At 33.2% G+C, this 14,954-nt stretch overlaps 1 protein-coding gene across 1 annotated transcript in view; it reads right to left on the bottom strand.

Annotated features, from left to right (window-relative positions):
• LOC143233845 (uncharacterized) overlaps window positions 1-14,954 on the bottom strand; it is a 78,856-nt gene that overhangs the window by 51,453 nt on the left and 12,449 nt on the right. Inside the window, exon 2 of the mRNA XM_076470622.1 lies at window positions 6,388-6,461. Coding sequence (XP_076326737.1) covers window positions 6,388-6,461 — 74 coding nt within the window. The remainder of the gene's footprint in view (window positions 1-6,387; window positions 6,462-14,954) is intronic.

Here is a 14,954-nt window from a genome sequence, read left to right on the forward strand (position 1 = left end):
ATAAGCTTTGTTTTGAGTGTGTGTGTGTGTTTTCTTATATCAAAGCCACATCGGGCTATCTGCTGAGCCCACCGAGGGGAATCGAACCTCTGATTTTAGCATTGTAAATCCGGAGATATACCGCTGTAATAGCGGGGGGCACTTTGTTTTGAAGTTTGCGCAAAGCTACTCGAGGGCTATCTGCGCTAGCCGTCCCTAATTTAGCAGTGTAAGACTAGAGGGAAGGCAGCTAGTCATCACCACCCACCGCCAACTCTTGGGCTACTCTTTTACCAACGAATAGTGGGATTGACTGTAATATTATAATGCCCCCACGGCTGAAAGGGCGAGCATGTTTGGTGGACCGGGATTCGAACCCGCGACCCTTGGATTACAAGTCGAACGCATTAACACGCTTGCTCATGCCGGGCCCAAGTATTTTCGGTGCGGTGGGAAAGCGGTAAGTTTACAGGCTTATATCGTTAAAATCCGGGGTTTGATTCTCCACACGAACACAGCAGGTAACCAAATGTGGCTTTGCTTTAAAACAAACATTTCCGGTAAAACCATAGTAACAGAAAAATAACTTAGATCCAGTTTATTAATCCAATTAACGCCATTTTTATTTTATTACAAATATTTTAAATGACTGACGTTACACATGTGGTTAAGATAAAGGAATTTAAAATTATGTGGTAGTTAGGAGGAGGGGACAATAAACACACACGCAGACACATCTATAAACAAACCATATCAACACATGTACACATCATATACATAGAAATGAAGGTCACTGCATTCACCAAAACGTCTAAATCCATAAACATAGAACCTTTGAGGGAATGACCTTGCTTACCCTCCTCATGCATGCCCCTGTACTCAGTAAAGATGCATCCAAGTATTAATTCAAATATTCCATAAACAAATTTGTTAACATTCGCTAACGTTTCTAAAAGGGCATAATTATAAGTTCATTCACAAGCACACGTAGCGACGACAGATGTATAAGACATGTTAACTCCATTACAAACATCCACTTCTCGCTACTCGTGTTTGTTTCGAAACGTAACCTGTTGTCTCGTCATTACACGCTACAATAGAAAATCAAATAATTTCTTTATGAATTTTGTTACAATTCGTCAGCTCCTTACCGGCGGTACCCCTGGAGATAAGCAACTTACTTCCAATGATAATAATACAAATCATATTTAATACACAATATAAAAGTGAAAGACCTCACAAGATAAACTGTGTAGCTAATCTGGCAAATCTACTCGTCTTTGTGACTGGTTTACTCCAGGCTAAGAGTCTCCAGATTCTTTTCTTAGCCACGGCATAGCGGCTCACTTGATCTTTTGATCGATTTGGGATCTAGTTAACGCCGACACTATTGAAGATTCCCTCTTGCTTTCATTGCAATCCCAACTGGTTGTATTCAGTGCAACATATTTTAAATGTGATGATAGCTGTACAAAACTTTAATTTTAGTAATGGACTTATTCACAATAAAAATAAAAAAGTAGAGAACACAAACAATTCGAAGGAAAAGACGCTTAACAATGCTATGGAAAAAAACGGTAATGTTAGGCCTAACCACACAGAGTGGTCGAGTGCTGGAATGAGAGAGAGTCACTTTAGGGCAGAGAGTTTGTATATTAGAGACTTCCTGGTTTAGGGGAACTTCAAACAAAATTTTGAGAACTACTGAATTAAACTGTGAACTAACGTTGTGCTAACCAATTCTCACACTGCTTTTGCTTCTGTCCTAACTAGTTTAATCCTATCTTTCGTCAAACATCTTGTAACCAACTGAAGAAATCGCATGTTACTTTCTCAATTCGTTTATATAAGGCTTAACCAAAGCGACTAGCGCTACACACGCAACTGGTCATTGTCAATTAAACGTACGGGAGTTCATAACCCTAAGATATTAACTGACTGCCAATAGAAAATACAACTGTGTAACTAAATCTACCGCAGGTAATCTTGCAGCTCGCTCTAACACAGGTGCTCAAGGTGAATCACATAGAACCACAGAAATTTAAGTACCTACTTGGCAACGTAATATGTGGACACTGCATATACACCTACAGAAATAACAAGTTTAAAAATATCCTCTATACTAATACAAAGTGGTAGAAATACATGATACTTTTACGTATCATATTTGCAAAATATAAAAGCAAAATCGATTAGTTGAAGCAATATTAGTATCTAACAGTGGCACCACCTATAATTATATTTCGGTGGGAAGAGACGTGCAGGAGAATCTATAAAATACAGGATAGGTTTCATTATTTTAATAATCATTCAAACAATGTGTTTCACAAATATTTTCTGGAAAGTATTTATTCTAAGTTTTATTTATTAGATATCAATAATGAATAGGCTTTAGTCCCAGTAGTTAAGATGCTCGACTCTGAGGGTCGTGAGTTCGAAACCACGTCAAACCAAACATGCTCTTTCAGCCGTGGGAGCGTAATAAGGTAACGGTCAATCTCACCATTCATTGGTGAAAGAGTAGGCCAAGAGTTGGCGGTGGATGGTGATGACTAGCAGCCTTTTATCTGACCTACAAACAGTTTAGTTTCTAATCAGTGATGTCGAGAAATATATATGTAAAAACGGCTCGTTTGGGTTGAGAAAATATTTTACGTAGAAGAGCGAACAACGTTTCGACCTTTTAGTTTCTAACTTAATACACTAGAGAGTGATCACCCACCAGAATCTTTTATTTCTGACAGAATGGTACTGTTATATCTTTAATTACCACTAATCTGACAAACACCATTCTTCACGACTACAGACCGGAAATGAAATTCATTTAACTATTCACTGCTCGAAGAGACAACAATGGGGGTTAAGGTCAAACTCAGCCACCCATGTCAAAATTAGCACCTGAACTTTATGCTGCATATTATCGTTACGGAGTTATTTTCAACACACATAACTCTCCAGAAGTCTGCCTCGCGTATTGAATAATACCCAGTAGTTGTTACGTAAGTAGAGCAGCCATATTGTCTATTGATTAAACAGACGATAACATGCAGTGATATTACCCTCGAATATAATGAATGGAAGGAAACTGTAAGATGTCTGTGACATCACGTGCATAAGAAACTAATTGTCCCTTAAGAATACCTTAATTGTCTAGTTTTTCTCACCCGTTATGTTAACTGGGACAGAGAATGAAACATATGCTACCCTCCCCCATTACATAAGTTGTTTCAGAAATAACGTCCCAGATTTTTCCGGTTTTCCAGGATATAATGCGTGGTTTAAAATATGTACCAGCCTTTAATTACATCATCGGGAAACTAACAGCCAGAATGAGAAACATATAATATTAGATCGCAAAGTTTAACTGCAGTAGACGTCCAGAAACGACTCGCTGCAGTGACTGAATATGAAATTAAACCTGTTCTATTCGATAAGCCAAAGGTGAAATTTTATTTTATATGGTAAACAGAATTCTTTAATACCACTGGTGAATCTAAAGACATGTACACATCACAAGAAAGTAATTAATTATAACATAGACGTTCATACAAAAACTTGTGTAACAAGTAACTTGGGTCAAAGGAAAATGGTTTATTTCTTCGTTTGTTTTGAATTTCTCTCAAAGCTACACGACAGCTACCTGCGTTAGCCATCCCTAATTTAGCAGTGTAAGACAAGCGGAAAAAAAGCTTGTCACCACCACCCACCACTACCTCTTGAGCTGCTTTTTTACCAACAAATATTGAGATTGATTAACACTTTATAACGCCCTCACGGATGAAAGGGCAAGTATGTTAGTTTGTTTTTAATTTCTCGCAAAGCTACACGACACGAGGGCTACCTGCACTAGCCATCCATAATTTAGCAGTGTAGGCAGCTAGTCATCACCATCCACCATTAACCTTTCAGCTAATCTTTTACCAACAAATAGTGGAACTCACCATAACTTTATAATGCCCCCAGCATTGAAAGGGTGAGCATATTTGGTGTGAGTGAGATTTAAACCCACAACCCTCAGATTGCAAGCGAGAGTCATAACCACCTAAAGGAACATGGTACTGAGAAACATTACTGTGATCCAGGAACTATATGAAGAGTGCAAGGTGCGAGTTTTATAAAATACATCACAAAAAGTTAGGAAGAAATAATAAAAAACTACAATAAACTATTCTCATTATGAGCATGATCCTATGTAAGTATTTTAATAAAACTATGAGCATGATCTTATGTAAGTATTGTAATAAAACTATGAGCATGATCTTATGTAAGTATTGTAATAAAACTATGAGCATGATCCTATGTATTTTAATAAAACTATGAGCATGATCCTATGCAAGTATTGTAATAAAACTATGAGCATGATCCTATGTTAGTATTTTAATAAAACTATGAGCATGATCCTATGTATTTTAATAAAAATATTATACCACTTACATAGCTTAAAAAGATTTTCCACTATCCAGGTGGAACTAAGTGAGGAACAAACACCCTTCTATATTTGGGCACTTTGACTGAGAAATCCTACTTTTCTAATCTCATCCATTCTTTGTAAAGGAAAACCGAAGCTAGCTCGAATATTCATGACAATTATTGAAAGTTTCAATGAAAAATGAGTTACATTTTAAAAAAAGCCTACATCTTTCTAGTTGAATAACAAGAAACAAATATTTGGGCCTGGCAAGGCCAGGTGGTTAAGGCACTCGACTCGTAATTTGCAGGTTTGAGTCCCCGTCGCACCAAACATGCTCTCCCTTTCAGCTGTGAGGGTGTTATAATGTTAAGGTAAATCCCACTATTCGTTGGTAAAAGAGTAGCCCCAGAGTTGGCGGTGGGTGATGATGACTAGCTGCCTTCCCTCTAGCCTTTCACTATTAGATCAGCACTTCCCCAGAGGGGACGATGTCCATTAAAGTCCCCCAGGATGAAAAAGGGAGACAGAAATTGTTCAATGAGAGCATCAAGGTCTGATTGATCATATGTCTCTCCAGGTGACAGATAGAGAGAACAAACAGTGGTGATATGACCCAAGGAAACACGGATGGCTGTGGCCTCCAAGGATGTGTCGAGTGGCAAAGACAGGGTGGGCACATGCTGATCAGCCAACAGTGCCACCCCGCCATGCACTCGTCCATCACACAGCCTGTCATTTCTGTATAAAGAAAACCGCCAAAAGGTGACTGTATCAGAATATTTCAGAAATGTTTCCTGTAAAGAGAGACAAACAGAATGGTAGGAAGCAATCAGTGTTTTGATATCATACAGATTAGAACGTAAACCTTGACAGTTCCATTGTATCAAGGTGGCAATTTTTATTTACGTGTAGGCAAATTGGGCGGAGAACCCTTCTGTTTACGACCACGTCTTATTTCCTTACTTTTCTTATTTGAGGGAGGTCTATCGACCTCCATGGATACTGCCCTGGGTTGACTGGGCAGGTCTTTGCTGTTGGAAGGGTATTCCAGAGACTGAGGACGTGAACAAATGATTGTTTTACATCTTGGGGCGAGAGACGAAGATGTATCTGAGAAAATGCCTGTACCTGGAACCATAGGATGTGGTTCTTGGGGTTTGATGGAATGTTTATAAGGTACAGAGATAGGTGTCGAAGTTGATTCATCAACTTTCGTAACCATGGAGGTCAAAATACTTTTCATTTGTTTGGAGAACGATCCTTTATAAGGCACAAAGAGATCTGTCTGTACTTCCACAGTAGCTGTGTAACGAAGTGCAGCAGCATACCTCCGAGATGGGATGGTGAACAGCAATTTTCTAGCCTCAGGATAGGTAATGTTTTAATCGTTTTCAAATGCTGCACCTCGTTTTCTTCCAACCATTTAGGGTAAGAACGAAAGTAGGATGGATGAGAGCTATGTAAAATATTTTCTCAACCCAAACGAGCCGTTTTTACATATATATTTTTCTCTACAAGTGGGTTTTCTCGACATCACTGGATGAGAGCCATTGCAATTCATGCACCGCAACGAGCACACGTCAAGGAACCACGACATGACGTCTTCGAGTGACAGAACTGCTGACAATGGAAACATTGGAGAGGGTTTGGAATGTATGGCCATAGTCTGCATTTGAGATAACCTGCCTTGGTGGTGGCAGGCGGACGTGGTGATGTAAATGCGAGAATTAGGACACTGGTCAGCATCATAATTTCATCTTTGCAAGTGAATATATACCTCACTGCAGAAACTCCTTTGGTGGAGAAACCAGCAAGAATCTCTGACTCTGGGATGTTCTTCAAATCATCTCAACAATAACTCCTCGTGATGAATTCAAAGTATCAGGAGGTGTAACCACAATAGGTATATCCCCAATTGCCTTTGAATGCAAGAGGAGTTCACAGTGTTGAGATGTGAATGTTTCCAACAATATGTCATAAAATCGAGGCTTATTTACTGACTTTGGAGAGCCAGCAAGTCCCTCTAGCCCCTTCTGAATGAAGAAGGGAGATATCTGCCCTAAAGGTTTGTCTGAAAGTAAATGCAATATAAGAAAATGAGGTACAACAGGTGGTGCAGATGGTGACGATTGCTGCTCAGAATCTTCAAGACGTGGTTGTTTACTTATATACTGTTTTTTCACTATTTTATTAAAATTTTTAATTGGAGTATCCATAATGAAAAAAAGGAAAATTTCAGTGCCCACTGACCCCACCATGGAGCCCTACGAGGGGATGCACTACAATGTCAAACAAGGGCACTGCAGCAACGCCAGGGTTTTGTGAGCACTATACCCAAACGCCAGCATCAAATGCAATGTCTACAACACCTGTTGAGAACATCCAACACTGGTACTTGGTTGACCCTAGCCCAAGTGGACCAGTCGATTGACCCAAGGGGGGCACACCAAGGTCACCTGTCTACAGGAATTCAAGGCCAAAGTGGTGTGTTAAGGTTGGACCCCTCAACCACCAGGATCCTCTACTCTCCTTCACAGGTTTCCACACATGGCAAACACGTGGGTGGTTGTTTAGATCCCAGAGAAGGTAAACTGAAAGAACAGAACCTTCCCTGTGAGGTCTCTTCACTGTGTACCAGAATCCACACTGAGGGGTTAAAAGAAGTAAGGTTAAAAGGGAACCAAATAATTTGTTGGAATTGTGTGGAGTAATACAGGGCATTTGGAACAACACAATCATAAATTGATAAACTGTTTGGCAACACCAGCTATAACATCCTTGTAATGTACAAGACTCACATATAAACAACAAAAGTATTGTATTATTTGTTTACCTTTCTTGTATATTATCTGTAATAATAGTATTATTTGTTTACCTTTCCTGTATATTATCTGTAATAATAGTATTATTTGTTTACCTTTCCTGTATATTATCTGTAATAATAGTATTATTTGTTTACCTTTCCTGTATATTATCTGTAATAATAGTATTATTTGTTTACCTTTCCTGTATATTATCTGTAATAATAGTATTATTTGTTTACCTTTCCTGTATATTATCTGTAATAATAGTATTATTTGTTTACCGTTCCTGTATATTATCTGTAATAATAGTATTATTTGTTTACCTTTCCTGTATATTATCTGTAATAATAGTATTATTTGTTTACCTTTCCTGTATATTATCTGTAATAATAGTATTATTTGTTTACCTTTCCTGTATATTATCTGTAATAATAGTATTATTTGTTTACCTTTCCTGTATATTATCTGTAATAATAGTATTATTTGTTTACCTTTCCTGTATATTATCTGTAATAATAGTATTATTTGTTTACCTTTCCTGTATATTATCTGTAATAATAGTATTATTTGTTTACCTTTCCTGTATATTATCTGTAATAATAGTATTATTTGTTTACCTTTCCTGTATATTATCTGTAATAATAGTATTATTTGTTTACCTTTCCTGTATATTATCTGTAATAATAGTATTATTTGTTTACCTTTCCTGTATATTATCTGTAATAATAGTATTATTTGTTTACCTTTCCTGTATATTATCTGTAATAATAGTATTATTTGTTTACCTTTCCTGTATATTATCTGTAATAATAGTATTATTTGTTTACCTTTCCTGTATATTATCTGTAATAATAGTATTATTTGTTTACCTTTCCTGTATATTATCTGTAATAATAGTATTATTTGTTTACCTTTCCTGTATATTATCTGTAATAATAGTATTATTTGTTTACCTTTCCTGTATATTATCTGTAATAATAGTATTATTTGTTTACCTTTCCTGTATATTATCTGTAATAATAGTATTATTTGTTTACCTTTCCTGTATATTATCTGTAATAATAGTATTATTTGTTTACCTTTCCTGTATATTATCTGTAATAATAGTATTATTTGTTTACCTTCCTGTATATTATCTGTAATAATAGTATTATTTGTTTACCTTTCCTGTATATTATCTGTAATAATAGTATTATTTGTTTACCTTTCCTGTATATTATCTGTAATAATAGTATTATTTGTTTACCTTTCCTGTATATTATCTGTAATAATAGTATTATTTGTTTACCTTTCCTGTATATTATCTGTAATAATAGTATTATTTGTTTACCTTTTCCTGTATATTATCTGTAATAATAGTATTATTTGTTTACCTTTCCTGTATATTATCTGTAATAATAGTATTATTTGTTTACCTTTCCTGTATATTATCTGTAATAATAGTATTATTTGTTTACCTTTCTTGTATATTATCTGTAATAATAGTATTATTTGTTTACCTTTCCTGTATATTATCTGTAATAATAGTATTATTTGTTTACCTTTCCTGTATATTATCTGTAATAATAGTATTATTTGTTTACCTTTCCTGTATATTATCTGTAATAATAGTATTATTTGTTTACCTTTCCTGTATATTATCTGTAATAATAGTATTATTTGTTTACCTTTCCTGTATATTATCTGTAATAATAGTATTATTTGTTTACCTTTCCTGTATATTATCTGTAATAATAGTATTATTTGTTTACCTTTCCTGTATATTATCTGTAATAATAGTATTATTTGTTTACCTTTCCTGTATATTATCTGTAATAATAGTATTATTTGTTTACCTTTCCTGTATATTATCTGTAATAATAGTATTATTTGTTTACCTTTCCTGTATATTATCTGTAATAATATCTTCACGTTTTGTACTAATAGCAAACTTATCATCTGGTTAGAATTATGTGTTTCAATCATTATTTTCATAATATATATCATTCATTGACACTAATAACAGTCAACTGACCCAAATATTCAATTGTAATAAATATAAAATATTATTTAGGCAGAGTGTTCATAATGAAGTTATGTTGTACAGACGACAACTGCCTGTCATAGAAACACAAGTGTAGAGGATGACATTTAGAAAGTCTTCCACCGTTTGAAATGTTAACAGTTCCCATTCATTGAACTTAAATCAGTACAACATACTTGAGTTTCAAGAAGATAATACAGCCTTATTACATAAGGTACTCCAGTACCTTTAAAACTTGTGACTTTACCTACCTGAAGTATAGACTTCTTTCTTCATGTTTTTACAACATGATATAGGTTATAATAAATGTTCAGAAGTTTACCTTTCTTAAAGAAAACATCAACATACTTAAGGAAAAAAATCTTGATAAAACTTGACATTAAACCACATCTGTAGGTAATTTTCTGGGACATTTGCATGAATTTTCGTCTAACATTTCTTTGACTTTATTCACACCCTATTACACCAAACTAGTTACAGTACACAGAGAAAGGATGGACCTGACATAGTGGTTGTTTGAAACAGTTGATTACCAGAGGCTGTCTGTGATTTTATAATGATAAGGCTGTGGCATTTTCCAATCTATAGTGAGCAACTTGAAATATCATTTTTATATGATAAAACTGGTAAGGTTGAGGCTAAGTTGGATCAGTTATAAAAACACGAAACATCTCCAGTTCATCATTCACTCATCTGCAGACACAAGTGTAAGCCTGTCATCTGTACATCATCAGTTAGATGGAAGCCATGTGACTGTTACAGATGAACTAGGATAACAGTAAGAACACTTGTCAAAGTGTTGACACTCAGGTCTTCTACTTTCACAACCGTAACTCAAAGCTCCTTTTATTAACTGTCTAATGGAAAACTGGAGAAGAAAAGCTTTATTCATGTCATCAAAATTATGGAAAGAAAAACCACAGTTAACCTAAAATATACCAGAGATTAAATGTGTGTTTTGGTGAATATGTCTGAAACACTTCCTCCAATAATACCAAAATAAATTTGACAGTGAACTGTATGACCACAGGCATCTGTGTTTTGTTTTTTAATGTTTTCATAAAGAAAATTACAATACACTGGTCTGATTTACAGTCTGATCTATACAAATTATTGAATATTCATCTATTTTAAGCCTTTGAATATGTCTTAGAAACAGTAAAGGGGTGAGTAATGTACAACAATTGACAGTTATAGATAAGTAGTAAGTAACGACCAACTTCCATCATCAGATTTAAATACCACACATGCACAGAAAGTTCCATGATTACTGTATAAGACCTACAACTACATTATTTATGTGTTAAATGTTCTACATATATCAGAGAATATAATATCTTTAACCATGGGAAAACTGGCTTCTAAATATTTATAATTATTGGCTGAAGATTACTAAGTAAAAATGTAAGGAACTAATTATATATATAAAGTTTTGTGATAGTCTTAAAATGTAGTTAAATAGTATCACCAGCATGTTATATATTAAAACAAACACAAAAACACATGATCTGTGATAGTCTTAAAATGTAGTTAAATAGTATCACCAGCATGTTATATACTAAAACAAGCACAAAAACATACGATCTGTGATAGTCTTAAAATGTAGTTAAATAGTATCACCAGCATGTTATATATTAAAACAAACACAAAAACACACGATCTGTGATAGTCCTAAAATGTAGTTAAATAGTATCTCCAGCATGTTATATACTAAAACAAGCACAAAAACATACGATCTGTGATAGTCTTAAAATGTAGTTAAATAGTATCACCAGCATGTTATATATTAAAACAAACACAAAAACACACGATCTGTGATAGTCTTAAAATGTAGTTAAATAGTATCACCAGCATGTTATATATTAAAACAAACACAAAAACACACGATCTGTGATAGTCTTAAAATGTAGTTAAATAGTATCACCAGCATGTTATATATTAAAACAAACACAAAAACACACAATCTGTGATAGTCTTAAAATGTAGTTAAATAGTATCACCAGCATGTTATATACTAAAACAAGCACAAAAACATACGATCTGTGATAGTCTTAAAATGTAGTTAAATAGTATCACCAGCATGTTATATATTAAAACAAACACAAAAACACACGATCTGTGATAGTCCTAAAATGTAGTTAAATAGTATCTCCAGCATGTTATATACTAAAACAAGCACAAAAACATACGATCTGTGATAGTCTTAAAATGTAGTTAAATAGTATCACCAGCATGTTATATATTAAAACAAACACAAAAACACACGATCTGTGATAGTCTTAAAATGTAGTTAAATAGTATCACCAGCATGTTATATATTAAAACAAACACAAAAACACACGATCTGTGATAGTCTTAAAATGTAGTTAAATAGTATCTCCAGCATGTTATATATTAAAACAAACACAAAAACACACGATCTGTGATAGTCTTAAAATGTAGTTAAATAGTATCACCAGCATGTTATATACTAAAACAAGCACAAAAATATACGATCTGTGATAGTCTTAAAATGTAGTTAAATAGTATCACCAGCATGTTATATATTAAAACAAACACAAAAACACACGATCTGTGATAGTCTTAAAATGTAATTAAATAGTATCACCAGCATGTTATATATTAAAACAAACACAAAAACACACGATCTGTGATATTCTTAAAATGTAGTTAAATAGTATCACCAGCATGTTATATATTAAAACAAACACAAAAACACACGATCTGTGATAGTCTTAAAATGTAGTTAAATAGTATCTCCAGCATGTTATATATTAAAACAAACACAAAAACACACGATCTGTGATAGTCTTAAAATGTAGTTAAATAGTATCACCAGCATGTTATATATTAAAACAAACACAAAAACACACGATCTGTGATAGTCTTAAAATGTAGTTAAATAGTATCACCAGCATGTTATATACTAAAACAAGCACAAAAACATACGATCTGTGATAGTCTTAAAATGTAATTAAATAGTATCACCAGCATGTTATATATTAAAACAAACACAAAAACACACGATCTGTGATATTCTTAAAATGTAGTTAAATAGTATCACCAGCATGTTATATATTAAAACAAACACAAAAACACACGATCTGTGATAGTCTTAAAATGTAGTTAAATAGTATCTCCAGCATGTTATATATTAAAACAAACACAAAAACACACGATCTGTGATAGTCTTAAAATGTAATTAAATAGTATCACCAGCATGTTATATATTAAAACAAACACAAAAACACACGATCTGTGATAGTCTTAAAATGTAGTAAATAGTATCACCAGCATGTTACACATTAAAACAAACACAAAAAACACACGATATAAAGAGCTCCATTAGAAAATTAACAGACTTTCTATAATTATAAACACATCTATAAAACAAATGAGTAACAATAGGTTTAAAAAACTAGCTCAACAAAAGAATCAGATAAAAGAATACATTAATACTTTGACTTAGATAATCACATAACCATGGCAGTGACTGATATCTGATCAACAAAACCATACCAGAGAAACCAGAATTAATTTATAAAGGGTTGAGGTTTCTATTTCACACACACACACTGGTTACTTGCTGAGTACAAAGATTAGGACATAACTTTATACATACAGATTTTAATGTACATGGATCAGTAAAGGTAGCCTTGGGTTAAAACAGACATCTGAAGTGTGGCTTGCAAGAGAGCTCACCCTGGTGGGAGCAACAAGCATCCATGCCGAAAATTGAAAGTTCTGATCATAAAAATGAAGTTGATTTAGGGTCGAGTTTTGGTGATCCAGATTCCTTATGTTCATTTTTTCCCCAACTAAACTGGGTTCTGCCAGTAATGAATGTCAACACATTTGATGTAACTACACATCCACAACTACCACATTGTAGATGTTTAGTTCCACATCATTATACTTATTTAAACCTCTTATAAACATAACTATACTGACCAACTGAAAGAACTCAAAACATCATGAACAACACCAAGAAAGTTAAAATAAGGGGCACATTCACATAAAGGGATTCCCCTTCTGTGCTTAATATATTTTATTTTGGAAGCGATATTTATGTATATATATATATGTGTGTGTGTGTATATATGTAGTTTGAGTTATTTTAATGAGAACAAATGTTCTGAAAATAGACTTCTGTCTACATTTTAACTGTTAACAAAAAATCAAGGAGTCTAACTCTCTTTGACATCCAGTAAAAATTACTTCAAACACTTATTGAAATTCAAAATGTCATTCCTGAAAGAAGTAGCTAAAATCACAACAACTAGAATAAATTAATTCATTTAGATTTATTTTATTTAATGAATTATCACTTCGTACAGCAGAATAAAAAATTTAATACTTTGCACCTCCACTCACTTCAAAGTTTTACCACATTCCTTGCAACAAAAACATAGTTTATGAAACAAATCCTTCTCTGCTTTTATCTTATCCATAAAGTAAGTATGCTTTCCACACAACTTACACAGAGTTTCACTTTCATGAACCTGACTTTGTAATGAAAGTGATCAAGTGATCAAGATACATGTTTATACTAACAATAAAAAACTGCTATGTACTAATTAATATGTGACATAACCCTTAAACAACAGCCATCATCAACTGATGCTGTTACATAAAACATTGCCACTGTTTAAAGATTAAAGCTACAACTCTAAACTAAGACATGTCAAGAAGCTGCAGTAAGTCTTATTAGCATAAATATATTGTTGATGTAAATAACTTACTAAGAAATAAAAAAATAACACATTGTACTATATTTATTTGTCAAAAATATTTGTAGTAGATTTTTAACCACTGTTATATTTTACAAATTTTGAATGGAAAGTTTAAAACCAATCAGATGTTTCTGTTTTGATACTTTGTTTCTCACACAGGAAAGGAGAAATCATGTTGCACTTCCCACTATTAATATTAACTTTTTACTAAGTTCAATATTTTATTTTATTAGACAAAGATCCTTTTAAACTTTAAAATTTAAATGAAAAATAAAGAGCTTTAACAGCAAGAATTATTTTATGTATGTGCAATACATTCCAATAAATTCATTAAGTTATTTATTGTACAATAAAATATACCAATAAAAGAATGCCTTACAATGTCAGTCTGAATGATTTGTTATGTCAATTACCATATGACAATGATATTTTTGAACATTAGAAAAACTTTCTACACTTGTTTAATATTACATCTCTCCCATATATTTCTTTACTGTTGTAAATTAAATATGTTCCTTAGCAAAAGTTAAAATGTGTGTCTGTCTGTTAGGATGTAATCACAAATTAATGTATCTTGAATGAAATATATAAAGTTTAACACAATCTAGTTTTATTCAATTTATGACCCTAACACTGTACAATACCTAATAAACAAAAATGGTGGCACATATTTTGATCATATACTGGTAAATAGGTATGTCAGATATGCATATGAATGGATGAAAAAATTTAAGTATAATAATAATTCCTGGGAGAGTTCATATTCCTCATATGTCTGGAGAAAAAATATCTTATTCTAAGTGAAAAACCTTTATCAGAAAATTAATTTCTGAAAAACGTAAAAACATAATAAATACAAGACATGCACACATTTTCTACATTTTGTATCAATACCTTTGTTTGGCCCAGACTGGCCAGGTAGTTAGGGTACTCTATTGTAAGGATCCAAAGTTCAAATCTCTGTCCCACCAAACATGTGTACCCTTTCAGCTGTGGAGGCATAA

This window comes from Tachypleus tridentatus, chromosome 1, assembly GCF_004210375.1.
Source record: "Tachypleus tridentatus isolate NWPU-2018 chromosome 1, ASM421037v1, whole genome shotgun sequence".
NCBI lineage: Eukaryota > Metazoa > Arthropoda > Merostomata > Xiphosura > Limulidae > Tachypleus > Tachypleus tridentatus.